The sequence below is a fragment of the Acomys minous genome (genome assembly GCF_964271855.1).
Source record: "Acomys minous genome assembly, chromosome: 12".
Taxonomy (NCBI): domain Eukaryota; kingdom Metazoa; phylum Chordata; class Mammalia; order Rodentia; family Muridae; genus Acomys; species Acomys minous.
The window spans coordinates 88,981,480-89,009,182 of NC_140493.1; the positions used below are offsets into that span (position 1 = coordinate 88,981,480).

Sequence of the window (27,703 nt, forward strand, 5' to 3'; positions counted from 1 at the left end):
TCCTTGGTCTCTAATTGCTTCATATTAAGCATCCTTCTTAATGGCTGCAGTGTCTCTTCCTCCCTCTGGAACTATAAATGATGGCTTGTTTGTTTGGTTTTTAAATTCTCTTTCCTGTGCCCTAAATTAACCCATTTCCTCTTATTTCTTTTTATGCTGTTGTACATTTTAGTCTTTTCTTTTACATCGGGAACCTTACTATGGATGTCTAGAGATACCATACGGCCACTCATATTTCAAACTGAGTCACCTGTCCAGTGTGTATAGTTGCCTGGCTTTAATCCCCGCCAAGACCAAACACAAAGTTGTGTGCTAAGGCAGATTGAAACATCTGTGTGTGTCGGAGGAGAGTTTTTCAACTAAAGACCTTCATTCAGAGTCTAAACCTCTGAACGCCAGGGGCACCTAACCGCCTTTGCTTAGAGTGTCCCACGCATAAATCTCACTTCTCTAAAATCAGGCCCTTACCCCACCCCACGCCCAGGAAAGGATGAATAAAACGTCTCCTGCTGCCATTTTGCATAATTACCAAGGATCTTGAAGTCTAGCAGCAAAGGGAAGCCCGGAAGCCTCAGTGTTCCGAGCATATGCTGTTACCTAATCCACCCACTTCCGGTACGGCTTCTCACTCTCCACTGGGCTGTGCCCTACGCACCGAGAGGCTCCCCGGGAACCAACCTTTCTGTGTCAGAAGTGGAGAAGACGCTTTAGTAGACTTGGGGAGCGGGGCGGGTGGCTGGGGTGCTTGGAGTTGGATTTTTTTTTTTTTCACTTCTCTTTTCACCGTCAGTACCTTGCCTTGCCTTGGATGAGTCAAGCTGGCTCACACAGCTACCTGCATGCTAGTTTCTCCATCTGCAAAGTGGGTGGCTGGATCATTTGCTTTATTGCTGCTAGAGAGCCTGGAACTGTTCCCTCTGGAAGTTCTTCCTCAGGGTATCTTATGGATAAGCAAGAGTAAGTGATGTGACGGTATCTGCAAGGATTTTCCTTGGGAGCATTGCCAGCTCCTTAAATCAGCAGCTTGCTTCACAGAAACCTTGCTGTGGCCGTTGCGATTGGCTGCGGAGCCTACATCAGGGCCTCGGTGGCTCTCCTTTCATGGGTGCTACACAGTTGGCCCACGAGAGACCCAGCAGTTTTGAGCCTTATTGTAGAGTGGCGGCAGTGCAGATCTTCACCTCTTCCCTGAGTCCATCTCAGAAGCTCAACACCCTGATCAGCTCCTGGGCACAATGTGTGCATCAGTTTAGCAGTACTGTGTCAATAGCAGAGGTAGGGTAGGGTAAAATAGAGAGAGAGAGAGAGAGAGAGAGAGAGAGAGAGAGAGAGAGAGAGAGAGAGAGAGAGAGAGAGAGAGAGAGAGAGAAAGCATGACATCTGGATCTGGAGAGATGGCTCAGTGCTTAAGACTATGTACTGGTTCAGTTCTCAAAACCCAGGTCCAGTGGCTCACAGCCTCTGTAACCCCAGCGACAAGGAATCCACTGCCCTCTTCTGGCCTCTGTGGACACTGCATTCACATGCACAGACACCCATCTAAACATTACTTTTTTTTTTTCAGTCCAAAATCGTGAAATTTAGATTGAGAAATCTAGATTTAAAGCATTCCTCATCTTTTTTTAAGGCCTTTAAAAAAAAGATTTATTTGTTATTTATATAGTATTCTGCCCATATGTGTGCCTGCACACAAAAGAGGGCACCAGATTTCTTTATAGATGGTTGTGAGCCACCATGTGGGTGCTGGGAACTGAACAAAGGACCTTTGGAAGAGCAGGTAGTGCTCTTAACCACTGAGCCATCTCTCCAGCCCTCACTCTTCATCTTGATTTTTTTTTTGCTTGTTTTTTTTCTAAGACAGGGTTTCTCTGTGTAGCCTTGGCTGTCCTGGACTGACTTTGTAGACCAGGCTGGCCTGGAACTCACAGAGATCTGCCTGCCTCTGCCTCCCTGGATGGATTAAAAGCGTGCACCATCACACCTGACTTCATCTTGATTTTTTTTTTTTTTTTTTTTTTTTTTTTTTTTTTTTTTTTGCTTGTGAGCATAGCCTTTAATGGCTGAGCCATCTCTCTGGCCCTTCATCTTGATTTTTCAAGGCAAAGTCTCACTATTGTAGTTCAGACTGCCTCAAACTTGCCCTTCTCCTGCCTCCATCCCTTGGCTCTGGGGTTACAAGTGAGTACCACTGTGCCCAGCCCTTCCTATGACCTTCAGGCTATAGCTATGACTACACCGTTGTATGTTAAGTCAAACATTTGTGCACCAAAGTACAGCGAATTTTTGTTTGAAGCTTTGGAAAACCTGAATTTGTGTTTTAGTTTTTCTTTGCAGTGGGATGGGGGTTTGGGTTACAGCTTTCTGGAAGCTTGTTAGTGAGGTCTCTCTGTCAGAAACAAGAGGGAGCCAGAGATGAGCGTACCTCACAGACCCAAACATAAAGGCCTACTATCGTCATCGCGTGACTCTGTAACTATTTTCTAGGGAAATCTGAATTCCATGCTGCTCTATAACACCCAGGCAATTCCAGATTTACAATCAGCTTTTCCAGAAAGAGACATTAAGTTTGGGTTGGTTTGGTTTTTGTTGTTGTTGTTGTTGTTGTTGTTGTTTTCTTTTTCATGCCAAAACAAATGATTCCTGAACCAATCTACCTTAGCCATCCAATATGTGCAGCCTCTTTTGTTCATGAACAACCATCCAGGTAATAAGCCTGCATGCCCCTGTGACAGAGAAAATGTTGGAAGGAAATGGATTTCCATCTCAAATGTTTAAGGTGCTATACCAAACAATAGCATGGGGGGAAAAATTAGTCAGCTAAACACACCTGACACGAGCTAGCGCCTAATGTGCCCCCCACCCACCCCGCCAGGCATTATAACTTATATACCTGCCTGTGAGCCGGGCTTCTGGGGAAGAGCTATTCTGCTTTTGTCAGACATCCATTTTAGAGAGTTTTTAAATAAACTTATATAGCGAGACCAAGCTGCATGTCTTTTAAACTTTGTTCTTTCATCCGTCTGGACCAAGTGCCGCGAAGCAAAATGGATGTGCCTTCAGCTTCCCACAGTCCTGGAAAATGAACCAGTCCACTTAACAATAAATGGTGGTTGGCTCAAACACACATGACTGGTCTAGTGAAGAAGAAAAGAAAGTTGAGCTTAATGAAGTCCAGGGTCTGTGTCCCTGTGCACAGACAGGAAAGGACAAGTGTTTTATAACTGTTTGTTGGAGTTAATGGTAATAAATTCCTCACTTGTCATGCACTAACTTTAATGTTTTCATTGCTTGGTGATTTAGGTTTCCCTTTTCACGTTGTAAATCACGCTGTCCCAGGGAACAGAGCAGGTCGAGTGCCTGCCGTGATGTCCATAATATTCAGTGGGAGAGGAGTGCTCTTTCACTCGCTCACACAGCCTGACAAAAAGATGCTTCACTGCTTACTAAACAAGCAATAAAGACAGACAGACAGACAGACAGACAGACGGACAGACAGATGGACGGACAGACAGACAGACACACCCAACTGCAGTATAACAGGGCAGGATTCGTTTAGCTCAGTGCTTCACAAGCCCCCAAAAAGACCATCAGAAAACACTGGCTTTTGCATTACAATTCACAGCAGTGGCAAAATTACAGTTATGAAGTAGCAACAAAAATAATTTCGTGACCGAGAAACCCTATCTTAAAAAATAAATAAATAAATTTATGGGGTGGGGTGGGGGGTCACTACAAGAGGAGGGGGCTGCGTTAAAGGGTCGCAGCATTAGGCTGGTTGAGAGTCACTGCTTTAGACCCCAGGGAAAGGATACATCTCTGTGGAAACTTTCCAATTGTGTTTGTTCCTGGAGTTTGTGAGGAGGTGGGGGGGGGTTCTCTTTTTGGTCCCTGTTCCCCAGCTACTGATTGTGAGCCCTTAGCTAGTGAGTGTCTCAGATCGATACTGAGGCTTTGTGTTCCTATGCTGCAACTGCGGACTGGGGGGTTTGGTTGGAAACTTTTGGGGGGGTCTAGAAATATCACTCTTGTCTTTTCACCCTCATGCTCTTTCCTCGCGAAGCTCAACTCACTTCAAACTTGCTTGAGGTTTGTCAGAAGAATCAAGGAAGATTTTTTTTTAAGTCTCACATTTGGAAGTTTAATAAACAGGGAGACAATTTTTCCCCCTAAAGGTTCATCTTAAAAGCTGACTCTGAACCACTACAGAGAAAAAAAACAAAAACAAAACAACAACAACAACAACAAAAAACCGCCAAAAACCACCTCAAGGAGCTGGCTGCCCATGAGGCCTGGCCGGGGAGCAGCCTTGGTCCAGGAGATGATACATATCAGGTCAGAGCCACATTGTGGAGATCATTGCCTTCCCATCAAGTTTTTCCTGATGGGGTGTGAGAGCTCTCGTTAGATCATCCACCCGGAAATACCCCCTAGAGGACCGCGATAATTAGTTCCTGACTCTTCTTTATTTTCTGCTTTGTTTGCTTTTAAAAAGTTTCCTCCATACCATGATCGGAAGGCAAAAATCATGGCCCTTCGATTCCTTCTTGAGAGCTTTTGTTTTGGAAAGGACAGAGACTGCAACAGCAATATGGCCACCACGGCCTACACTGTGAGTGTTCAGACTCACCTAGGATGCTTGTGCACAGAGTGGGAAGTAATGGACCTGGAGGAGTTCAAAGGAAAAAGAAAAGAAAAGAAAAAAAAGGAAAAAAAGCCACAACCCAGAGAAAGACGCAAAAGAACAAGACTCGGGCACATTACCACAGGCCAGGTCCTGTGTACAAACACCCAAAACGTACAGCCCTGAAGCTGCTGTAACAACTATTTTCTGAAGAGTGATCACATGTTCACTTGTTAGCTTGTTCACATTTGGCTTTGTCCACACTGATTTTCCGCTTCCTCTGGATACACCGCCCCGTGATGCGTTCCTGACGATGAGGAAGGTCCTAGGTGGTCCTACCTGACTGGTACCCAAGCCAGGCTCTGAAACACAACTCAGAAATACACTTCCTGGGGCTGGAGAGAAAACTCAGTGGTTAAGAGTGTGTACTGCGTTTACGGGGGACCCAAGTTCGATTCTCAGCACCCATGCCAGGTGCTCACAGACCCCTGTAACTTGAGCTCCAGAGTTCCGTGGACGCCTGCACTCACACGCACATACCCACAGCCACACACATACACATAATTTAAGGTAAAATCTTTCTTTTCAGGAATTATACTTAGGCCGAGCAATGGTGGCTCACGCCTTTGATCCCAGCACTTGGGAGGCAGAGGCAGACGGAGCTCTGTGAGTTCGAGGCCAGCCTAGTCTACAGAGTGAGTTCCCACACAACTAGGGCTACACAGAGAAACCCTGTTTTGAAAACAGTATCACTTTTCTCTTCTTAAAGCTCTTCGAATTTCTCTCTATTTTTCCCTTTGCCCTTTTGTCACTTTCAGCACCACAGTCTTTGTGACTTCTGTTCCTTACTTCCTCTCTGCTCCTTTGGATGTGTCCTTTCTTTTCCTTTTTTTCTTTTTTCAACTTTACCAACCCTAAATTAAAGTAGTAAATATACAGCAGAACAAAAATTACTACTTGTAGCTTGAAAATGATTTATCTAGCAAATATTCACCCCCATATTGCCTTCTTAGAGTCCCTTTAGGCAAGAAGTGGTTTTCCGTTCAGGTTAGCGGAAACGTATCCGACACCTACTGTGTGTATACCAGACCCCTGGGGATACGGAGAGAAACAGGTGCGTAAATAATGACTTACGCTGCCCTCTATCAAAGAGACCACATTTCCCCCACCGGCATCTTTTCTTTAGGCTTCAAGAAATTAAATAACCTGCATGGAACTCTGCACGGTTTCCTGTGTGCGCCCTAGAGAAAGATCCCTCTTAATCTCACAGCGATCCGACAGCTAAGTAGAGGACACCTTGCCATGAGCCTCGGATACTTACTCGGTCCAAGTTCCTCCTCCAACAACCGTTTCCCGCCTTCCCTAAGGAGTTGTAGTGAACACCCTGGCGCGTCCTCCCTCAGCACTGGACTCGCTTGCATGTCCTCATCTATCTCTAGGCACTAACCCTTCATTCACGTCCTTTCCAGAATGGCGTCAGCTCTCTTCCCTTGAATGCGAGGTCTCTATGTTCACCCTCCTCCTTGGTGTCTGCTGACTTGGCCCACAGCTATATTCTTTTTTTTTTTTCCCCAGGAACAGTAGCTTTCCTGTATCCTGTTTAAGACTTAACGGCAGTTTTTACACGTAACTCAGGGTTCATAGGAAACTAAGCAAAGATGTAACCATAGATAATGTTACGGTAAGGTTCACGGTGCCTGGAAACCCAGACTGTCACATAAAACTTCACTGCAGAAAAAAAAAAAAAAAAGATTCCAGAGTCCGGAATAGAAGCCTGACTTTACATGGAGAAAACAGAGAGAGGTATTTGGGTTCCCGTTCGAATCAGGTCTTCCTACTCAGAAAAACGGGAGTGGAGACAGAAGACGCCAAACTGCAAATTCGGTATGAGCAGAGACACGGGCGGTGTAAAGTACCTGGTGCACTCCTAAAGGTGCCCAAAGTGCCGGGACCGGGAAGGCTCTTTACAACTGAGTGTTTCTCACAGGCTAGGCAACGGAGACTCCCGGAAGGCTTTAAACAGGAATGTGATGCGACGAGACTAGATCTGAGCTTTAGTGAAATGACTTTCTGGCCACGATGTGTTAAACAGATAGGGGACGGGTCAGTTGAACAGCGAGTTCAGAGCCAGAAGAAGAGGCGTGTGCTTATAATCCCAGCACTTGCCCAGAAGCGGGAGGCTCTCAAATTCAAGGCCACCCTGAGAAAGTGAGGGCAGGCCCGCACGAAACACTCTCCTTTGTGTTTCCTTTTCTGCATTTGTGGGGTTTTTTCCTTTTTTGTTTGTTTGTTGTTGTTGTTGTTGTTGTTGTTGATGATGATGATGATGCTATTGGGGCATTTTAGGGGGTTTGCGCTGGGATTCCAACTGAAGGATCACACCTGTTAAACACATGCTCTACCACAGAAACGCATCCACGATGTTTCCCCCATGTCTTCACAGTCCAGTGGTGTAGTATACAAATGGATTTGGAAATGAAATTTTGTCCTCTGCTATTAAAGATATGCTCCCAAGGCGAATGAAGTGGCGCACGCCTTTAATCCCAGCACTCGGGAGGCAGAGGCAGGCAGATCTCTGTGAGTTTGAGGCCAGCCTGGTCTACAGAGTGAGTTCCAGGACAGCCAAGGCTACACAGAGAAACCTTGTCTCAAAAACAAACAAACAACAACAACAAAAAGAATGCCCCCCCCCAGTGATGTTGTATGGGGGTGCCCAGCTTCAAGACAAGGTGAAAATGTACTGCAAGGCTTCTGAAAAGACAACTGAACACATCTTCTTCCTCCTTTTTAGAATGGCAAGGCATTTTCGGAGGATTGTTGTATGCATTGATACCAGGACCCCTACTTTACACTGTCACCCCTTCCTGGGGCTTAACTACTAAAGAGACTTCCAGTCATTTGCAGCTCTATAGCTGATGGGTTGGTTACTTTTCTTACTGCTGTCATACCAAACAGAACAACTTAAGAGAATGATATTTACTGGCCTCACAGTTCCAGAAGCCTTAGAACATCACAGTGGGGAAGGCACAGCCCGGTTCCTAGCAGTGGGAACATTTAACCAGGCAAGGGAAGAAGCAGAGAGCCAAGCCAGAGCTGCCCTACCACCCACAAAGGCCCACCCTCAAACCCTAAATCTGTCATCCAGGCCCCCTTTCCTGATGGTTCCCTAATCTCCCCTCCCAAACAGCGCCACCATCTGGCGATCAGGTGTACAACCCCATGAGCCTATGAGCGACATTTCAAATTCAAACCATAACACAAAAATAAGGGCGGATTCCTAAGCCAAAAATGAAGCTGTGGGTGCCACGTTGCAGGCATCAGAGCATTCCTGATTTAGATGCTGTGGATCCTATGGCCATAACCCACATCTACTGACATCTGCACATTCAATTCACTTCCCTGGAACAAACATCAGTTCTGAAGGAACCCAGTTTGTTTGTTTGTTTCAAGGAGACAAAGTGCTTCAGAGATCCTTGGCTGCATCAATTACGAAACTGCAGATTTGCTTAGTGACTACAGACTGCAGTGTAACTGAGATAAATCATGCCTTCCTTTAATTGGCTCTTCTCCCTAAAAAGCATATCAGAATGCAAATGAGGGGCTTTACTCTAGGGAAACTTTAAATCTGTTCTGATCCAGAAACGATTCGAAACCCACGCCCTTTGACTAATCAGATTGCGTCAGGGTGCCGTAAAAGAGAAGCAACAATTTTGTTAAGGCATCCATTCCAGACAAGGGACCCTTTGTACCTGCTGGATGAAGCCGAATGTTACCATTTGCTTAGCTGTAGGCCTCAGTGTGTCAAGGTTACCACCCCTGGGGGCCTTGTTCTAATACCTCCACGTGGGTAAAAATCCCATGGAAAGGCAACGTGTGAAAAAAGGGCAACCTTGGAGACCACAGCCTCTTCTGTGTTTGTCCGTAATGAGGTTCTCCACTCTCTAAACGCCCATCATTTCTGCCAGCCACCTCAGATCTCCTCACGGTGGATGCAATGTTCTGCAAAAGGGAAATCAGTGTGTACGTTCGTCTCGATAATCTTTTTAAACTAAAGTCTCCTCCAAGAGCACCGTATTTGTGGGACTATGAGACGCACCTGACCCAGTTTTTAGAGCAGTGAATAGTAAAAACCAGCAATCGGACCGTAAGATGCACTTCGCCCCCCCCCCCAAAGTGGTTTGCCTTATGGTCCGAAAAATACAGTAAACTGTGCCCAAGATCCCTGCACAAACTGTAAGGGAGTGTCCTTCTACAGACGGCTCTTAGAGCCAGCAGGAGAGCTTTAGGGACAAGGGCGACCATGGGGGGGGGGGGTTGGTTTAAGCCTTCCAGGTTGCTTCCTCTGCTAATATTCCTCTCAGCCTGTGCGCCCTGCCTGAGACTCTTGTTTTGTTCCATGTGGCTGTTGACTTCTTCGGTTGCAAAACAACCTCACAGACCATCGCACCACGCTAAAAAGTATTAGTGAGTAAGAAATGAGATATAAGACCCTAAGGGTACATGGGGGGGCACACACCTCTAATCTCAGCATTCAGGAGGCTGAGGCAGGAGGATCACAAGGACTAGGTCAGCTTTCACTATACCATAAGACTGTGCCTCAGGGGGGAAAAAAAATCCTCAATGCTGTTCTTTGGTGACTGCTAAGTGTGTCATTTCGCCACTGTGTCTAAATCCAATGCCTTGCTTTGTTGCCTGTCTTTTTCCCAATGGAGATGAACTTAATTAGCTCTTGTGGTGGTTTAGAAAGGAATTGGCCCCCATAGACTCGTGTGTTTGAATGCTTGGCCCGTAGGGAGTAGCGCTATTAGGAGGTGTGGCCTTGTTGGAGGAAGTGTGTCACTGTAGAGGAGGGCTTTGAGGCCTCACATATGCTCAAGCTAGGCCTAGTATGACAGTCTCCGCACTCGCTGCCTGTGGACCAAGATGTAGAACTCTCAGCTCCTTCTCCAGCACCGTGTCTGCCTGCACGCCGCCATGTTTCCCGCCATGACAATAATGGGCTAAACCTCTAGACTGTAAGCCAGCCCCCAATCAAATGCTGTCTTTTGTAAGAGTTGCCGTGGTCCTGGTGTCCCTTTACAGCAATAAAACCGTAACTAAGACAGCTGTGTTCACTCCCTGCCTTTCGCCTGCGTTGGGCTTTTCCTCCACAAACATAGCCATTCAGTCTGGAGCCATCTGTCAGGAGGTCTCTCTGTCTTTGAATCCTTTACATCCTAAGTCGATTGATAATGATTTAAACTTTTTTTTTTTTTTTTTTTTTTTTTTTGCCTCTCACGTGTTTCTCCTAAATCCCTCAGTAAGCAAAGCACAATGGCAGATGGGTTGAGTGCAAATCCAAGTGGCTAACAGTGGAACTACAGAAGGTAAACATTCCATGAGTGTACCCCAGAGAAACAGTAGAGCCACCAGAAAAAAAATTTTTTTAACTTCTCTCTTGGCATCCGAAGATGCACAGTTCCTGCCAGATACCCCAGACTATCATTGGCTGGTTCTGACTAAGGGGGGAAAGTTAACCCAGAAAAACAAGGGACTAAGGATAAGCAGACTTGATCTCACTAAAGAAGGGCCACAGGGGCTGGAGAGACAGCTCAGTGGAGCACTGGCTGTTCCTCCAGATGGCCTGTGTTTAGTTCTCAGCAGCTCACCGCTGCCTGTAACTCCATCTCCAGGGGCACCTAGTACCATCTGCTGGCATCTGTGGGTACCTACAGATACATGCCATACATATGTATATGTGTATGTATGTATGTGTGTGTTATGTATTTGTTATATGTGTATATGTACATCTATATACATATATGCCCAAGTATTTACTTTAACACTCTTAAAAGAAATTATGTGGGTTATGCACGACTCAGGAGACAGACCCACGTCTGCATTTAGCGAGTTGGAATTAAGGTGGAACCTATTTCCAGTCTTCAGACACCAGATTTTTTTTTTCTAGCCTCAGCCAGCCAGACCCCCCAGTGTGGTCCACCACATCACCTGAGAGCCCTCCAACCCCAACCCCCGGGAGCTAGTGGTCTTTAGGCTTCAGTGGATTCATTTTTTTTTTAAGACAGTTGAACTTGATTTAAAAGGAAGAAGAAGAACAAGAGAAGCCCATTAATTTAAGTTGGGGGAGAACTGGAGGAAAAGAAGACCATTTTTTTCCCCAAAATTCTTGGTCTTTTCAGGTTGAGTTAGCGAGAGACTGTGGTAGGAGTTAGCACAAGGAGTTTGTTCTACAAGGGCTGCAGCCAGTTTTTTTTTTTTTTTGCAGAGGAACTGGGTGGCCTCCTGTGCCATTAGCCTTGTGCTGTGTGTTGCCAACTGATTTCTCCAATTCTCTTTTCTCAGTGGGCTAGAACACAGCTGGTTAAATAGGCCGTGACGCACATAAGCTCCCACGTCTGTTTTATTGACTGCTTTATGGAAATGTATCACACTCCAAAGGGTCCTCAGTGTTGCTGCGGTGAGTGGCTGGCTGCAGAGTCGTGTTTAGCGCTGAGAGATGGAGCCCCTACCCTGTCATTTTTTTTCCCATGGCAGCGTTGGTTTCTGAGTGGGATGCGAGGGACGAAGAGAGAAGGATGTCTGAGAGTTTCTTTTATCTTCATTTGCCATGGAAGTTGGGCTGCCATCACTTCTGAGGAAAACACTTCTCCGTTGATCTTATCTTTACGGCCCGAACATCCTTCTACTAAGTGAACCTTTTCCTTATGTTGGTTGCTCAAAGAGATTTAGTTAAGTGTACTAGTGGAGGGCGATTATGACACTAATGCCATTCTGGTTTGTGCTGATATAATGTGATACATGCGCAGGTTTATGCAAGAGGACCATTTGTTCCCAATAAATTGAAGCAGTTTTTCGTTTTTGTCACCGTGATGGTGGTAGCTTCCAGTCAAGTAACAGACCAAAAAAAAGAAGAAGAAGAAGAAGAAGAAGAAGAAGAAGAAGAAGAAGAAGAAGAAGAAAAGAAAAAGAAAAAGAGAAAGTATCTCTTTTTACAAGTTTATACTATCCATGGTTTGTCTTTTAAATAGCATCTTGCACTATTATTTGTGGCTTCTTCCTATTTTCCTCCATCGTCCTGGAAAGCATTTATATACTGTTTCTCTAAGGCATGGAGCCATTTGCTGGACAGTGGGGGGTGGACTCTGTTGTAGAAGTCTCCTGCCTCACCTCCCATGGTGTGCCAACCTTAAGCATTCTCCCCTTGCTGGTTCTTGATCAGGGCCTTGGAAGGCACCAGAAGAGGAGGCAGTAAAAGAGACACAATGGCTCCCGGCTTTGTTTATGTAGATTCTGCTGATGGGTCAGTGAGCTAAGGAGGCTGAACTCAGAGTCAGATCTACATGGAGGACAGCTAACATTGACTCGCAGCAGTGCCTGTACAGTCAATCTAATAGAGACTGGTTACACTTGATTGACAGGGTGTAGCCTTGGCTGTCCTAGACTCACTTTGTAGACCAGGCTGGCCTCGAACTCACTTTGATCCTCGTGCCCCTGCCTCCCGAGTGCTGGGATTAAAGGCGTGCGCTGCCACCACCCGGCTCCATGAGCATTCTTAATTTCTTCTATAAATCCTATTTCCCTCCCCCACAGTGCATCAGGGAAACTAAGTGAGATATTTTCCAAACACAAAAAGCAACAGGGCGCGCGAGTTGACATATACAAAGGCATAGCGTGTGAAGAGCCATCCCCAGCCGGACAGCTCTTCAGGATCTTGTCGGTGAACAGCCAAGTGAGAAAGAAAGCCAGCAACTCATCCAAGTGCCCAGATTTTAGCAAGCTGAGTTTGACTGCAGGGGAAGAGGAGGTGGGGACCGCACCATCCCTGCAGGCCTAGAATTAGTGACTTGCAGCTCAGATGTCTCTGCTGCATTACGGCTTTGTTTTCTTGGTGGTGGTATTCTTGGGTTTCACTTGGTGGGGAGAGAGAAGCCTCACGCTGATAATGTACTGAAAGTAAATGAAATTAAATAAGCGAAGCGGCGCTCATCACCACTTCCGCCCCCCTGGGTAATTCAATTCAAGCTCTGTCTCTGATGGCAACTCGCAGGGGCTGTCTCTGTCACCCCGCTGGGGCCTGGAGTCTTAGCATCTAAATAAAAGTTTCACTCAAGCATTTTTTATGCTCCTGCCAGCAGGATCAGTGAGCTGGTGTGGGCACATTAATGTAATATTCATACGCACAGACTCTCCCCGCACACGAGGCGATGTCTTTCCATTTTCATAATTATAAATGTTCCATAAAATGTCATTTGGATTTGCATTAAAAAGGGAGGCTTAGTAAGACTCTTAACATGTCTTTTATGATTCAGACTTTAACAAGAAACTCTCTAAGTTTAACAAGACCTAAAAAGAAGAAGAAGAAGAAGAAGAAGAAGAAGAAGAAGGAGAAGGAGAAGGAGAAGGAGAAGGAGAAGGAGAAGGAGAAGGAGAAGAAGAAGAAGAAGAAGAAGAAGAAGAAGAAGAAGAAGGAGAAGAAGGAGAAGAAGAAGAAACTTGTAGAGAGGCACAGTGTGGGAGGGATCTCTGCTCTCAGGCCCGCATTTGAATTTGCAGCCTCTGGGAGCAATTTTTTGAACAGTGCTTCAGGGAAGAACCTGCTTTCTGAGTGCTTTCCTGTTGCTGGTCTTCACCTCACATGACCTGCAAAAGAATCACTACCAGCTCCTAGATGGTGTTTTCAGGGGGGCTAGAATTTCAGAACAATTTGGGATGGGGTTGGGGGGTAAGGGGGAGAAAAGCCCCAGAAAATACAACTTTAATTTGCTGTGGTTCATCTCAGACATCTCAGACCTCAAGAGCCAAACACAGAATTTACTCACTAGAAAACCCACAGGTGAAAAATGGTTGCCGGGCGTGGCCAACCTGGTCTACATTGCGAGTACCAGACCAGCCAGAGCTATATAGTGAGACCCTGTCTTAAAAACAAAGAAGAAAGAGCAGGGAGGGAGGGGTAGGGGGTGGGGAGGGGGAGAGGACGGAGGAGAAAGGAAAAAAAAAAAATGCTATGAGCAAGGAAGTTTGTAATAAGTCAACTGGATAAAAGCGTCAATCACAAAAAGCCAGAAGAGGACTCTCCAGCTTTGCTTTACCTTTTTTTAGGGTGTGTGTGTGTGTGTGTGTGTGTGTGTGCGCGCGCGCGCGCGCGGGTGCCTCTGAAGGCCTGTGAAGGCCAGAGGCATTGGATCCCCACTGGATCTGAACTTGCAGGCAATTGAAAGCTGCTGAGTACGTGTTGCGGGAGGCAAACTCTAGTCCTCTGCAAGAGTGGCACCTGCTTGTAACTACCATGCCGTCTCTCTGACTCTGATCTACGTTTATGGGGGTTTTGTTGTTTTGCTTTGTTTTGGTTATTTATAACTCATTGATTTTTATTTCACATGTATTGGTGTTTTTCTTGCATATAGAGCTATAATGAGGGTGTCAGATTCCTTAAAACTAGATCCACCACGTAGGTGCTGGGAATTGAACCTGGGTCCTCTGGAAGAGCGGCCAGCGCTCTTGACCGCTGAGCCATCTCCCAGCCCCAAGATTTCTATCTTTATGCATAGGATTGTTTGTATGCATGTATGTATGTGCACCCCATAAGGTCCTGGTGCCTTCAGAGGCCAGAAGAGGGCATCAGAAACCTCAGAACGAGAGTTGCAGTCTGTGAGATCCCCATGTGAGTGCCGGCAACCAAACCAAAAGCAGCAGAAACCACGGCGCCGTCGCTCCACTTCTGTGATCCTTGCTTTAAAACCCATGCATGGAATAGCTCAGGGGCAGCATGGTTGTCTTAATTGTGGGTTAATTTTTGTGGTTTTGACATTCTGGGAATGAAACTCAGAGACTCACACATGCTAGGCAAGGCAAGGCAAGCACAACACCACTGAGCTATGTTTCCAGATAAAAATATTTTATTATTTTAAACAAAAGGTAAGTAAAACACTGAGCAAAGTGGTGCTTCGTAGCCACTGCTGAATAGATGCTAGCTATTGTGAGGTCTAAAACTGACTGATTGGCAGGAAAAAATATGTTCACTCTTTTCTTTTTTTTTTTCTTTTTTTTTGTTTTCGAGACAGGGTTTCTCTGTGTAGTCTTGGCTGTCCTAGACTCACTTTGTAGTCCTGGCTGGCCTCGAACTCACAGCGATCTGCCTGCCTCTGGTGTGCGCCACCACGCCCGGCATATGTTTCACTCTTAAGTTTAAAGATACCACCCAGTGGCCCTCTTGACTCATATGCGGTTATGCCTTATTTTGCTATGTGTGTTTGGTTTGTCTGTTTTCTAGAGACTTGTTTTAATTTGTTTTAATTGTGTGTCTGTGAGTAGGTACGTGGGTGTAAGTACAGGTACCTACAGAGGCCAGAAAAGGGTGTCATGCCCTGAGAGCTGAGGTTACAGGTGATTTTGAGCTGCCTGGTGTGGATGCTGGGAATTGAACTCTCGTCCTCTGGAAGAATAGTGTACACACTTAACCACTGAGCCAACTTGTTTGCAGGGTGGGGGTTAATTTGCTGTGGTTGGTTGGTTGGTTGGTTGGTTCTTGATGTTTGCAATTTGTAGTTTGAGATATGTCATGTTTTGTTTTGAAATGTGTCACATTATGTAACCCTGGCTGGCTTAGAACTTGCTAGGTAGAACATGCTGGCCTTGAACTCACAGAGGTCTGCCTGCTTCTGCCTCCTAAGTGCTAAGATTAAAGTCATTCACCACCATGCCTGACTGGTTTGCTTTTTTCACTTTTTTTTTTAAAGATTTATTTATTTATTATATATGCAGGCCAGAAGAAGACATCAGATCACATTAGAGATGGTTGTGAGTCACCATATGGTTGCTGGGAATTGAACTCAGGACCTCTGGAAGAGCAGGCGGCACTGTTAACCACTGAGCCATCTCTCCAGCCCTTCACTTTTTTTTTTTTTAACTTTAAAAAAAAATCATGTCTGTGTGTTTGTTTGCTTCTTTGTTTTTAATACAAAGTTTCTCTGTGTAGCTCTGCCTGTCCTGGAGCTCTCTCTGTAGACCAGGCTGGCCTCAAACTCAGAGAACTGCCCTGCCTCTGCCTCCCAAGTGCCAGGATTAAAGGTGTTCACTAACACTGTCTGGTGAAATAGAGTTGTTTTTTCTGTTGTTGTTGTTGTTTTGTTTTGTTTTGTTTTGAAATTATAATACAATTACAGCATTTCTCCTTTCCTTTTCCTCTACCTCCAAGCCCTCCCACATACCAATCTCTACTCTCCTTCAAATTCATGGCCTTTTTTCCCCCACTATTATTGCATGCTTGCATGTGTATATACATATGTAACCCTAAATGTAACCTGTTCAATCTGTATACTGTCATTTGCATATATGTTTGCAGGGCTGACCACTGGTACTGGACAACCAGTTGATGTTCTCTTCCCTGGGGAAGACTACCCCGCCCTCACTCCCAGCTTTCCTCAGTTGTCTAAAGTTCTCCATGTAAAGTGAGGCCTTGTGTACCTTTCCCTGTCCAGGTTGGCCTGTCCGTTGGTGTCACCCTTACTCAGCCCTCACTTGGGCAGACATCGGTGAGACTTCGTGTGTGTAGCTTCTGAAAGTACTGGGAAACACAGCCCACAGCCAAGTCACCAACCCTCTGGCTCCTCCTGCGATCTTCCCACCCCTCCTTTTGCATTGTCCCCTGAGCCTTAGGCGCAGGCGTGTTCTGTAGATGGAGCCATTGCAACTGCGGCTCCACAACGCTGAGTTTTGATTGGTTGTGCTCTTCTGTAGTGGTCTCCATCTGCTGCAAAGAGAAGCTGCCTTGCTAAGGAGTGAAGCCCGCGCTTCCCTGTGGTGTAAGGACAGTGTTTACAGATTGTCGTTAGGGATTGTGTTGGCTTAGTAAACTAGAAGGTGTAAATTCTCCTGCAGCTCTGGTGCCAGGAGTAATGTCCCTCGTGGTGAGCAGATTTTAAGTCCAATTCTGAAAACCTTTGGTTACTGCCGAGATACGTGTGCCACTACTGCACCCCTAAGGTTCTTGTACCATGCTCGTCATCAGTCTGGGCTCATAGGTACCATAGCTATCGGTTGACTCCTTCCTTTGGAAGTTTGCATGGGGTTGTCGTAATTTTTTTTTTTAAGAAATGCTGTTTTTATTTATTCTTTGAAAATTTTATAAATGTTGGCAGTGTGTTTTGAATTGTTCGCATTACAAATTTTGAAGTAAGAACGGTAAAGCATTTGAGTTGGAGAACTAAAACAAGAAATATTGAGCTGCTGTGATCCCATTCTCTTCCATTTGTCTTGATTAAGAAATGTAAAGATAAAAGAAAAAGAAAGAAAGAAAAGAAATGTAAAGTTAAAAGAAAGAAAGAAAGAAAGAAAGAAAGAAAGAAAGAAAGAAAGAGAAGAAATGTAAAGTTGGGGGCCATTGAGATGGCTCTGCAGTAGAATCTGATACCTGAGTTCAAACCCCAATGCCCCACGTGGTAGGAGACAACTGACTAAACACACATACACACACATACACACACATACACACACATATATACACACACACAATTAATAAATGTGCATTTTAAAAAACGTTTCAAGAAATGTGAAGTTGGACAGGGGCTGTAGCTTGCTAGAGGAGAAAGGGGAGACAGGAGACAGGAGAGGAGACAAGAGGGGAAATATACAGTTATGTTTCTCTAGGGTTTTTAGGGGAGCTGGATTCAATGATTCATGCTTATGACCTCAGCGTTCAGGATGCGGAGACAGGAGGATCGCATGCTCCATGACAGCTGAGGCTGCTGTTCTTTTTGTTTGTTTGTTTGTTTTGTTTTATTACTGAGAAGTATCTTCTCTCCTCACTCTTTTGCCCCTCCTTCCCGTGAACCAAATATAAGCCCCAGGCAGGAAAATGAATTAGGAGCTTGGCATCTCAGTAAGTTTGTACCTAAGGGAGCTAGCTATTAAATAAAAGCCAAGAATGTCGCTGCCCAAGCCGGGCGTGGTGGTGCACACCTACTGGAAGTGTTTCTTCCCAGCACTCGGGAGGCAGAGACAGGTGGATCTCTGTGAGTTCGAGGCCAGCCTGGTCTACAGAACAAGTCTAGGACAGGCAGGCCTATTACACAGAGAAACCTTGTCTTGGAGAAAAGGAAGAAGAAGGAGGAGGAGGAGGACAAGGAGGAGGAAGAAGAGGAGGAAGAGGAGGAAAAGTTGTTGTTGTTGTTAATGCCAGCCCCAGGGCCTTCTTTTTTGCTAAAGCTTCTGTGAGTCTTAGGCATATGGCACAACCCATACTTTGAAAAACCCAAGGTCTGGTGGTTATTGCCAAATTCCCCTTGCATAGCCCTTCACAAAATCTATGTTCCCTAAAGTAATTGTCTAAATGAAACAGGCTGTGGTGATGGCTCAGGAGGTGAGGTGCTTCCTGTGTGCCCGTGAGGACACATAAAAACTGGATGAGGTAACAGTAGCCTATAAGCCCAGCACTAGGGTGTGTGGACATACAGTCCCCAGAATTCACCAGCAAAGCTATAGGTGAGCTCCAGGTTCAATGAGAGACCCTGCCTCAAAAAATAGGGTGGAGAACAAACAACAGAGGAAGACACCCAATGTCACACTCTGCCCTACACACACACACACACACACATGCACACACTCCCACCCAAACACACACATGCACACGAGCACAAACACACACGTAAAAATAACAACAGCAAACCCCACAGGTGGGTGTGTGTTCACTGTCCCTTCTGAAATGGCTGCGTGCAGACTGGAGTCTATTTCTCACTGAAGCTTGCACTTCCTGGTTCCTATTCATTTGACTTTTGATTGTCTCAGTGTGGATTACCCAATTTAGAGCTTATATCTGCTGCAAATTCCTAATTCCCCAGAGCCCCTTTCCTACTGATCAGCACATATTTAGGCTGCCTCCCCTTGCCACAAGTTAATGTATATTTAGCCATTTTAAGCAATATTAGCATTAGATATAATTAGGAAGAAAATTAACTCCCCCCCCCAATCATATAGAAATTGTTGTATTTTGTGCTACATTTAAACAATTGCCCTTCTGTACTCCATCATTAATGTGAATAATCTAAAGTGGCTTAAATGGAAATTCTATCAGGTTTGAACAAAGCGCTTTGCTCTTGTACCCCGTAGGACTGGAAGACGCCTTACGAGGAGCTCAAGAGCTGGATAACGTCATCAAGCAAGGGTACTTGGAGAAGAAAAGCAAAGGTACTAATCAGACCCATGCAGAGCGGGACATGCCAGGGGAGGAATAAGGAGAAAGGAAGGGAGGGAAAACCGGGAGGAGATGCTGCTACAGTACAGGATGTCTTCCTGGGGGCCTAGTACTGCGCCTGGCCCAGAGAAGGAAAAAGCCTGGAAAGGAAGGAAGGGCAGAATTAGGATGTGTCAGCCAAAGAGAAAAGGCCCAAGTCTTTAGCCAACTGTGGGCTTCATTGGGATTGAGTCTAACCAGTTGTAGTGGCACACACCTTTAATCCTAGGACTCTGGAGGCCCAGACGGGCAGGTCTCTATGAGATGGGTGGATGGGTGGATGGAAGGATGGATGGACGATATCCTTGTCCTCACCTTTCGGGGTGCTCCTATAAAGAGTGATACTGTAGCAGGCGGGGAGGGGGGCACACACAACTTTAACCCCAGCACTTAGGAGGCAGAGACAGGTGGACCTCGGAGTTTGAGGCTAGCCTGGTCTACAGAGTGAGTTCCAGGACAGCCAGGGCTGCACAGAGAAACCCTGCCGTGAAAGGAAAAAAGGGTGATACTGTTTCTGTCAAGAATGTAGTCTTTCCAAGTGTGGGGCAGGCTGCTTCCAAATTTCAGAGATGCCCAACTCTTGACCCTTTAAGTCTTTCCATCAAAGTAGGTACTACAGGGGCCAGAGTCCTTGTTTTCATGTTCAACAGGCAAATTGGCTTAGCACAGATACTTAAAAAGAAGAAGAAGAAGAAAGCCCTCTCCTGGCCATGGCCTAGAGGACCCGAAGCATCGGTTCACTTTGCAGAAAGCAGCACATGAAGAAATGGTGGTAGTTGGCTATGGTGGTGCATGCCTACCATCGCAGCACTACAGAGGCCGAGACAAGATGGTAGCCATGAACAGCAGGCTGGCCTGGGTTACTCAGTGAGACAAGCAAAGATAACATAGAAAGTTTGAAAAATACAGGATGAGATCTGATCCTAACAGGTAGAACGCAAGCTAGAAGAAAAGACAGCCTCGAAAGCCCAGAGGAGCAGCCTGCCTGTGATGGAGTTCCTGCTGGCCACTCAGTCAATACAGGATAACCTGTGGGAGTGAAAAGGAGAGTTTTACAGCCCATTAACCTGGGAAATAAAACAATAACCCGCTCGACTGTGTTGTTGGGTTTTACAGACTCTTAGGCGAGTCTAGTTACCTGAATTTATGTCTCTTCTCGCTCTTCTGTGTAGATCATAGCTTCTTCGGGTCAGAGTGGCAGAAGCGATGGTGTGTTGTCAGCAGAGGTCTCTTCCTCTACTATGCTAATGAGAAAAGTAAGTGTTCTCCATTTACACAGCGGCATCTCACTCCTGGATACAAGCACTCCGTAAATTCTCAGGCACTTAGATCTCTAGATAGCAGCCCCTAACTAACGCCCATGGAGTAGCATGCTTAGGAGAGAAAGAGGCCTGCCCATCACCAAAAGCAAAGGGCAATTTAGCCTTCCCCCCCCTCTTTAAACACTAAGTGTGGTCAATATATCAAAGGTTTATCATCTATTGTGACTCATTGCTCTATATTATCATAATGGCTTAGCATTCTTTGAATTTGAAAAAAAAAAAAAAAGGAAGGCAGGGGAAATGGCTCCGTGGATTAAATGCTTGCCGCACAAGCGTGAGGACTTGAGTTCAAATCTCCAGGAGTCATCTAAAGATAACAGTGATAATATTGGTCTGTAACCCCAGAGCCGTTACAGTGAGATGGGAGTCAGAAATTATAGTGAGACGGGAGGCAAAAAAAAAAAAAAAACAGGAGAATCACCCAGAACTCTAAGACCAGCTAGCCTCACATACGCAGCAGCAAACCGGAAACCGTGTCTCAAGCAGGTGGAAGATGAGAACCAACACCAAAGGCTTCACTCTAGCCTCCGTGTGTGCACTCTGGCATGCGTGCACCTGCACTCACATGCAGGACCACACACAGACATACATGTGCAAGGAACAGCCCATATACACACAAAGACTTTAAAACAAAACACAACAACAAAAGCAAGGGAGGAAAAAAACATTAAGAGGTCAGGCATGGGGGCTGGAAAGATGGCTCAGTGGTTAAGAGCGCCACCTGCTCTTCCAGAGGTCCTGAGTTCAATTCCCAGCAACCACATGGTGGCTCACAACCATCTATAATGTGATCTGATGCCTTCTTCTGCAGATAAAGCACTCATATGCAATAAATAAAATAAATAAATCTTTAAAAAAAAAAAAAAAAAAGGTCAGGCATGGTAGTACACTCCTGCAATCCCAACACTTAGAAGGCTGAGGCAAGAGGATCACAAGTTCAAGGCTAGCCTGAGCTTCATAGTATGACTCTTGTCTCCAAAGCCAAGACCTGGAGATATAGGCCAGTAGCAGAGCACTTGCCTGGTGTGCACAAGACTCTGAATTCAATTCCTAGCATCACACATAAAATGATAACAACAACAACAACAACAACTATTATTATTATTATTATTATTATTATTATTATTATTATTATTATTGGAAAGATTTAAGCAGTGTTAACAATGGCCCAGAAATAGAACCTTAGGGTTCAAACTCTCTAAGCTTACATCCAAGACTATTGGGAAATAGGAGTCCAGTGGACATTCCTAGAGCCAGAGAGTGTTGAAATCTAAATGGTTGTCATGCCCAAGGGATGTCCGTCAGCCAGATGACAGCAGTGGCAGCCAAGCGGTGACTCAGAGGCCATTTCTTTTCTTTTTTTAAAGATGTATTTATTTATTATTATGAATACAGTGCTCTGTCTGCATATACACCCACAGGCCAGAAGAGGCCATCAAGATCACATTAGAGATGGGTGTGAGCCATCATGTGGTTGCTGGGAATTGAACTCAGGACCTCTGGAGGAGCAGTCAATGACCTTAACCTCTGAGGCATCTCTCCAGCCCCAGAGGCCAGTTTCTTACTGAGTCACCCCGTGCTATCCCTGGAAGACCTCTCGTCGGTGTTGAACAACACCTTGCTTAGTCCCTGAGAAGGAAGAGAGGATTTAAGCACAACTGGAGAAAGCTCCAAATAAGCACAAGTTAAAAGCTATTATTGTAAATGAATGCTGTCTTCCTTGAGGTTTCTATGGCTGTGAAGAGACACCGTGACCTCGGAAAACAATTCTTTGGGGCTGGCCTACGGTTCAGAGGTTCAGTCTGTTACATGGAGCTGGGGACGGAGCTGAGAGTTCTACACCTTGATTCACAAGTGGCAGAAGCGAAGACCACTCTAGGCCTAGCTTAAGCAGAGAAGACACCTCAAAGCCTGGCCCCCGCAGTGACACACTTCCCCTTCAGCAAGGCCACATCTACTCCAACAAGGCCACACTTAGTCCAACAAGGCTGCACCTCCTAATAGTGCCACTCCCTATAGCCCAAGCCAAGCATTCAAACACATCAGTCTATGGGGACCACTCCTATTTAAATCACCCACAAATGCCAACTCCAAGGGAGAGGATACCATTCTTCAGATTGGGAGCAAGAGATAGAAGAGATAAGTAATGTTCTCGAAGAAGCTCCCTTGGGTCCTCCCACCTTCATGCAGAGGCCAGTGATAGCTCTATGAAGGAGGCCTCTGATTTGCCCTTCCAGTCATGTGCTGTTTGCCCTCCCTTTCTTTCTAATTGTATTTTTCCTGATGCCTGGGGAACAGTGTCCTGGCACCCTTGGTACAACCATGGCAGAAAGAGCTACAGTTTTGCAAGTGACCTGAGACCCTTAGGATTTGCTCTTGGCTTTGTGGCATTTGCCTCATTTTGCCCTTTCTCCTGCTACAGTGTCACTGGTTTCACTTTTAGACCAATCTTGGATTTCTCAGAATCTGTCCCATTCAGGGCTGCTTGGAGCTGACAGCAACATGCCTGAAAACTGAACAACCAAAGTTCTGTGTCCTAACCCTCAGCTCACTCGCAAGCCCAGCTAAGTACTGGTTCTCCCCCTGAACTCGAGGCCTGGGCCAGAGATACAGCTCAACTGGTAGATGCTTGCCTAGCATGAAGCCCTGGGTTCGATCCTCAGCATTGCATAACACCACTGTGAAGGTGCATGCCTGTGAACTCAGCGCTCAGAAGGTAGAATCTGTTAGCTCAGGAGTTCAAGGCCATCCTCAGCCATGTAGGAGTTACAGACCAGCCTGGGCTACATGAGACTCTGCCTCAAAAATTAATTGATTAACTAATTAGCTAGTTAACTCATTCTGGACCTACAAGGCAGACAAGCATTCTATCTGTCAAGCTAGTATGATATTTGGACCACTGTGAAACTGTCCACCATGTCCCTTGAATTTAAATACGCAGTTGGAGGGCTGGAGAAAGGGACCAGTGGCTAAGAGCACTTAACTGCTCTTGCAGAAGACCCGAGGTCAGTTTCTAGCACCCGTGTGTGTATCCCATAGCTATCTGTAACTCCAGTTCCAAGAGATATGACATCCTCTTCCGGCCTCTGAAGGCACCAGGCATGCACACACATGGCACACATATATATACATGCAACGAACCACCAGTACCCGCAAAATAAAAAATAAATAAGTCTTTAAAATGATGGTAAGTGTTGGCATATCTAGGTATAAAGCCATCCCTGTTCATTCAGAACTCAGGTCTTATGGTGAGAGAGAAGGGGGAGGCGAGAGAGCAAGAGGCTTGCTTGGAGACTTTTATTGACCATTTTGCCGTCAGGGTGAAATAAAATCTGGCGACCAAAGAAACAACAAAACATTTTAGTGGCCAGTTAGAACGGGGAAGGTTACTTTAACAAAAAAGATTCTGGTGTCAGAAAGCACTGTTGCATGGCTCCCCTCTCGACACTTACTCCTTATTGTGCCCAGGACATTTTCTCAGCAGATATAGGGCTTGTGTGTGTGTTTGTAGCTCAACCAGGTAAAAATAGAGCCTTCCTCCAATCCCCAGGGGTGTGTGGGGTGTGTGTGTGTCTGTCTGTCTGTCACTGTCTCTGTCTCTCTCTATCTGTCTCTGTCTCTCACCTCTCTGTCTGTCTGTCTCTCTGTCTGTCTGTCTGTCTCTGTCTATCTCTGTCTCTGCCTCTCTCTCTCTCTCTCTCTCTCTCTCTCTCTCTCTCTCTCTCTCTCCTGTGTGTGTGTGGGTTCTCTGTCTCTGTCTCTGTCTCTGTCTCTCTCTCTCTCTCTCTGTCTCTCTCTCTCTGTCTCTCTGTCTCTCTGTCTCTCTCTCCCCCCTCCCCTGTCTGTCTGTCTGTCTGTCTGTCTGTCTGTCTGTCTCTCTCTCTCTCTCTCTCTGCCCTTCAGTTGCCCTCATTATCATCTAAAGGCATCTGGCTAGGGCCATGAGTTCACTCTGCAGAACTGAACCCAGTGAGGGAAAGATTCGATTCCAATACCCTCCGCTTGATAGAGGGAGGCACCATCGTCACCCAGACACTGCCCTCCCCATGCTCTGTCTGACAAAAAACTCACAACCTCTCTCAGGGAAATAGGGATGAGCCCAATGCTGTTTTTTTTTTTCCTCCCCATGCCCCCTCCCCCAGAATAGGAATGATAGGCACAGTAATGTCTCCTTTCCTTCACTTGGGGTCCCTTTCTCTTCGTCACCTTCCTCATCCTCTCACTGCTTGGTTACTTCCCAGTTTGCCTCTTGGAAGAGGATACGATGCTAAGTTTGAATTACTCTTCCTCTATTGTACATCCCCATCTGAGCTGGAGGGGAGAGGGCCGGCATTTGAGGTAGGAGATTCGGGGACTTGAGAAGACCCGGCTGTGCTGCGGCATCTCTCCGCGATCCTGAACTCCGCTGGCCCCGGTAATAACGTTTGGGCCCTGTAACAGCTTTCAAGAGCCCCACGTTTACAGCCACTCTCCCTACCGTAATAACGCCTGCCTTCTGTTATTACAGATCTCTTAACATTCTAATAAATTCTCCGTCTCCCTTGCACACTTTTGGTCAAATAACCTTTCATATTGGATCTCCCTTGCTGGGGCCGATCTCTGCCTGACTATGGCAGCAGCCTCTTCGCTGATAATGTTCCGTAGACAATCCTGGTTGCACCCTGTTCCTCGGGGGGCGGGGGTGCAACAGCTGCTTGGTGCTTTTTTTTTTTCCATCCCAAACAAGATTCCTTCCCTTAGCTGCTGTGTCTCTAGAGGGATACAGGGAGTTTTGCTGTTTTGCAGGCAAGCAGCCCAAAGGGACCTTCCTCATTAAGGGCTACAGTGTCCGGATGGCCCCGCACCTGCGAAAGGACTCCAAGAAAGAATCCTGTTTTGAACTGACCTCCCAGGACAGGCGCAGCTATGAGGTAGGACGGCCTGATGATCATCATTAGCCTCGCGTTTTCCTTGCTGTTGCGTGTGAGCACGGTTGCTGGTTGCTAACGCTGGATTCCATCCTCTGTGCTACCAGCTCACTTCTCCCCAGCTAAGACCTGCTCTCCAGCTCCGTCCTGTGCGGTGCCGTGCCTCCCTTCCCATCTGTTGCTGTGCTCATCCTAGGGACCACCTCTACTTGTCTTCTGTCTCTTCACCCCTTCCCTCTCTCCCCAGTCTCATCCCACAGGTGAGATTCGTGTTTATTGCAGCCCACAGCCCAACGCCTTACTCACGCACTGATTGCGCAGCTGCACGCATGTCATCCTTATGTCATTCCACAATACCCAAAGTAGGCAATATCTAACTACAGAGTGAGAATAATTCTCTCCTGTTTGTCTTTCTGTCCAAAACTCCCCAGCTGGGTATGGATGTGCTGTGTCCCTAGGATTTCCAAGACCTTGATGCCAACGGTTCCTTAGGAGAAATAGGGATAACCAGAGAGCTACGAAGCCTTGTCCGTGTGATATTTATTCCTCGTTGTGCTAATTTTTATATGTTTTGAAAATTCACTACTCACTTTTAAAGCAGCTAAAACTATGTCTCAGTAAATATATTAATATTCGTCAAGTATGCATTTTGCATGTATGTATATATAGCCTGTTCATTGTAGGTAATCTTTATTTTAACACATCTTCATTAAAGCTATGTAACTGAACTTTAGCCAACTTAGGAAAAAGGAAACAACATACAAAAATTAATAACTTGAAAGAACCCTTTGAATTTTCTAATTTTCCTCAGCACTTAACTTTTGTTGTTATTTGGTTTTTTGTTTGTTTTTGGTTTTGGGGTTTGTTTGGGTTTTGTTTTTGTTTTTTTTGTTTTTTGTTTTTTGTTTTTGCTTTTTTATTTTTATTTTTTTTCTGAGACAGGGTTTCTCTGTGTAGCTTTGGCTGTCCTGGACTCACTTTGTAGACCAGGCTGTCCTCGAACTCACAGAGAGCTACCTGCCTCTGCCTCCCAAGTGCTGGGATTAAAGGCATGCTCCACCAGCAGCAGCAGCACTCAAGTTTTACCCTTGATAGTGTCTTGACCATTAATTTGATAAAATGATCTATGTCTTCATTATGCAATGTCCAGCTGTTTTAAAGTTTAACTATAACTTCTCTATAGGGACCTTTGTAAATACTATGCAACAGATGTACGTACTCAGCATGTTTTTGTTTTTATTATTAAATTATAGTATTATAATAAAAGTTTTATTTAAAAAGTTCAAACTAGTATCCCTATAAACAGTTTATATAACTGTGTGGGTCTCAGAAACTGTGAATGTGCTGGAGAGATGATTCAGATGAAAACCTGAGTTCAAATCCAGAACCCAGGTAGGAAGCCAGGTATGTCCTCATGCATGCCTTTAAGCCCAGCACTGTTGGGAAAAGAGACTCAAGGATTGCTGGGGCCTGCTAAGTGCCAACCTAGCCAAAAAACACTAGCTCAAGGTTCAAAGAGAGACCCTGCCTCAAAGGGACAATGTTGGCGGTAAAAGAGGAAACACTAGTGTCCTCCCCTGGCCTCTGTATACAAAGATATGTGTATTTGCTTACACACACACACACACAGAGAGAGAGAGAGAGAGAGAGAGAGAGAGAGAGAGAGAGAGAGAGAGAGAGAGAGAACAATAAAACATGGACCTATATTTCTTTTTGGGGGGATTTGGGGAGCTTTGGGAGATTGTTTGTTTTTTTAATTTTTCAAGACAGAGATGGCCTCGAACTCACAGAGAGCTGCCTGCCTCTGCCTCTTGAGGGCTGGGATTAAAGGCACCCCTGGTCTACAGAGCTAGTTCCAGGACAGCCAAGGCTACACAGAGAAACCCTGTCTCAAAAAACAAAAACAAAAAACAAACAATCAGAAAGCATTACAAAGGGTTTCTGCTTGGCTGCTCTGTTTGGTGAGTCAGAATGTGGTCTGTTTGCTGCCTGTCTTCGGCCCAGTGAGTCCAAAGCATCACTCTGGGCCACGGATTCTCCCTTCGGTCCTTTCTTCCTCTCCTGATTTATTTCCACAAGAGCTAAATCCCTATCACTTCACCAAGCTGGCTACTTAAGCAGCTTCCTAATCGGTCCTCAGTCTCCAGACACCCCTATTCCAACCCTTCCTACCCACAGCTACCCAAAGAGTCACCCACACTCTTTGCTAGAACTGGCAGTGGCTTCCTCTTGCCTGCGTTCGAAGTCTAGCCAGAGCCCTTCTCCCTGACCGTCTGCTCCCTCCCCAAGCGTGTTCTCCAGTCCACTTGATCTGCCTGTGCACCTCACATCTGATGTGCTCACTGCTCACGTAGTTCCCCTGGCTAAACCATTTGGCTCCCTCTCCTGGTTTGCACCAACTCTCTAAAACCCCAACCGAAACAGCACTACCTCAGCAGCCACCCCCACCACTCCAGTCTGCTCTAAACAAGTGCTCCCTGCCTTTTCTCAACATCCTGCTATGGAGTGGGGTATCTAGTTTAGGGATACAGTACTTAACTTACATGTGCAAAGTCCTGAGTTGTGTCCCCAGAACTGCAAGGTCCTGAGGTGTGTCCCCAGAACTGCAAGGTCCTGAGTTGTGTCC

At 45.9% G+C, this 27,703-nt stretch overlaps 1 protein-coding gene across 3 annotated transcripts in view; it reads left to right on the forward strand.

Annotated features, from left to right (window-relative positions):
- SKAP1 (src kinase associated phosphoprotein 1) overlaps positions 1–27,703 on the forward strand; it is a 293,558-nt gene that overhangs the window by 221,197 nt on the left and 44,658 nt on the right. For all 3 annotated transcript variants that reach the window (XM_084749211.1, XM_084749210.1, XM_084749212.1), the window contains 3 exons: positions 18,725–18,802; positions 20,021–20,104; positions 24,956–25,080. In XM_084749211.1, the coding sequence (XP_084605337.1) occupies positions 18,725–18,802; positions 20,021–20,104; positions 24,956–25,080 (287 nt within the window). The remainder of the gene's footprint in view (positions 1–18,724; positions 18,803–20,020; positions 20,105–24,955; positions 25,081–27,703) is intronic.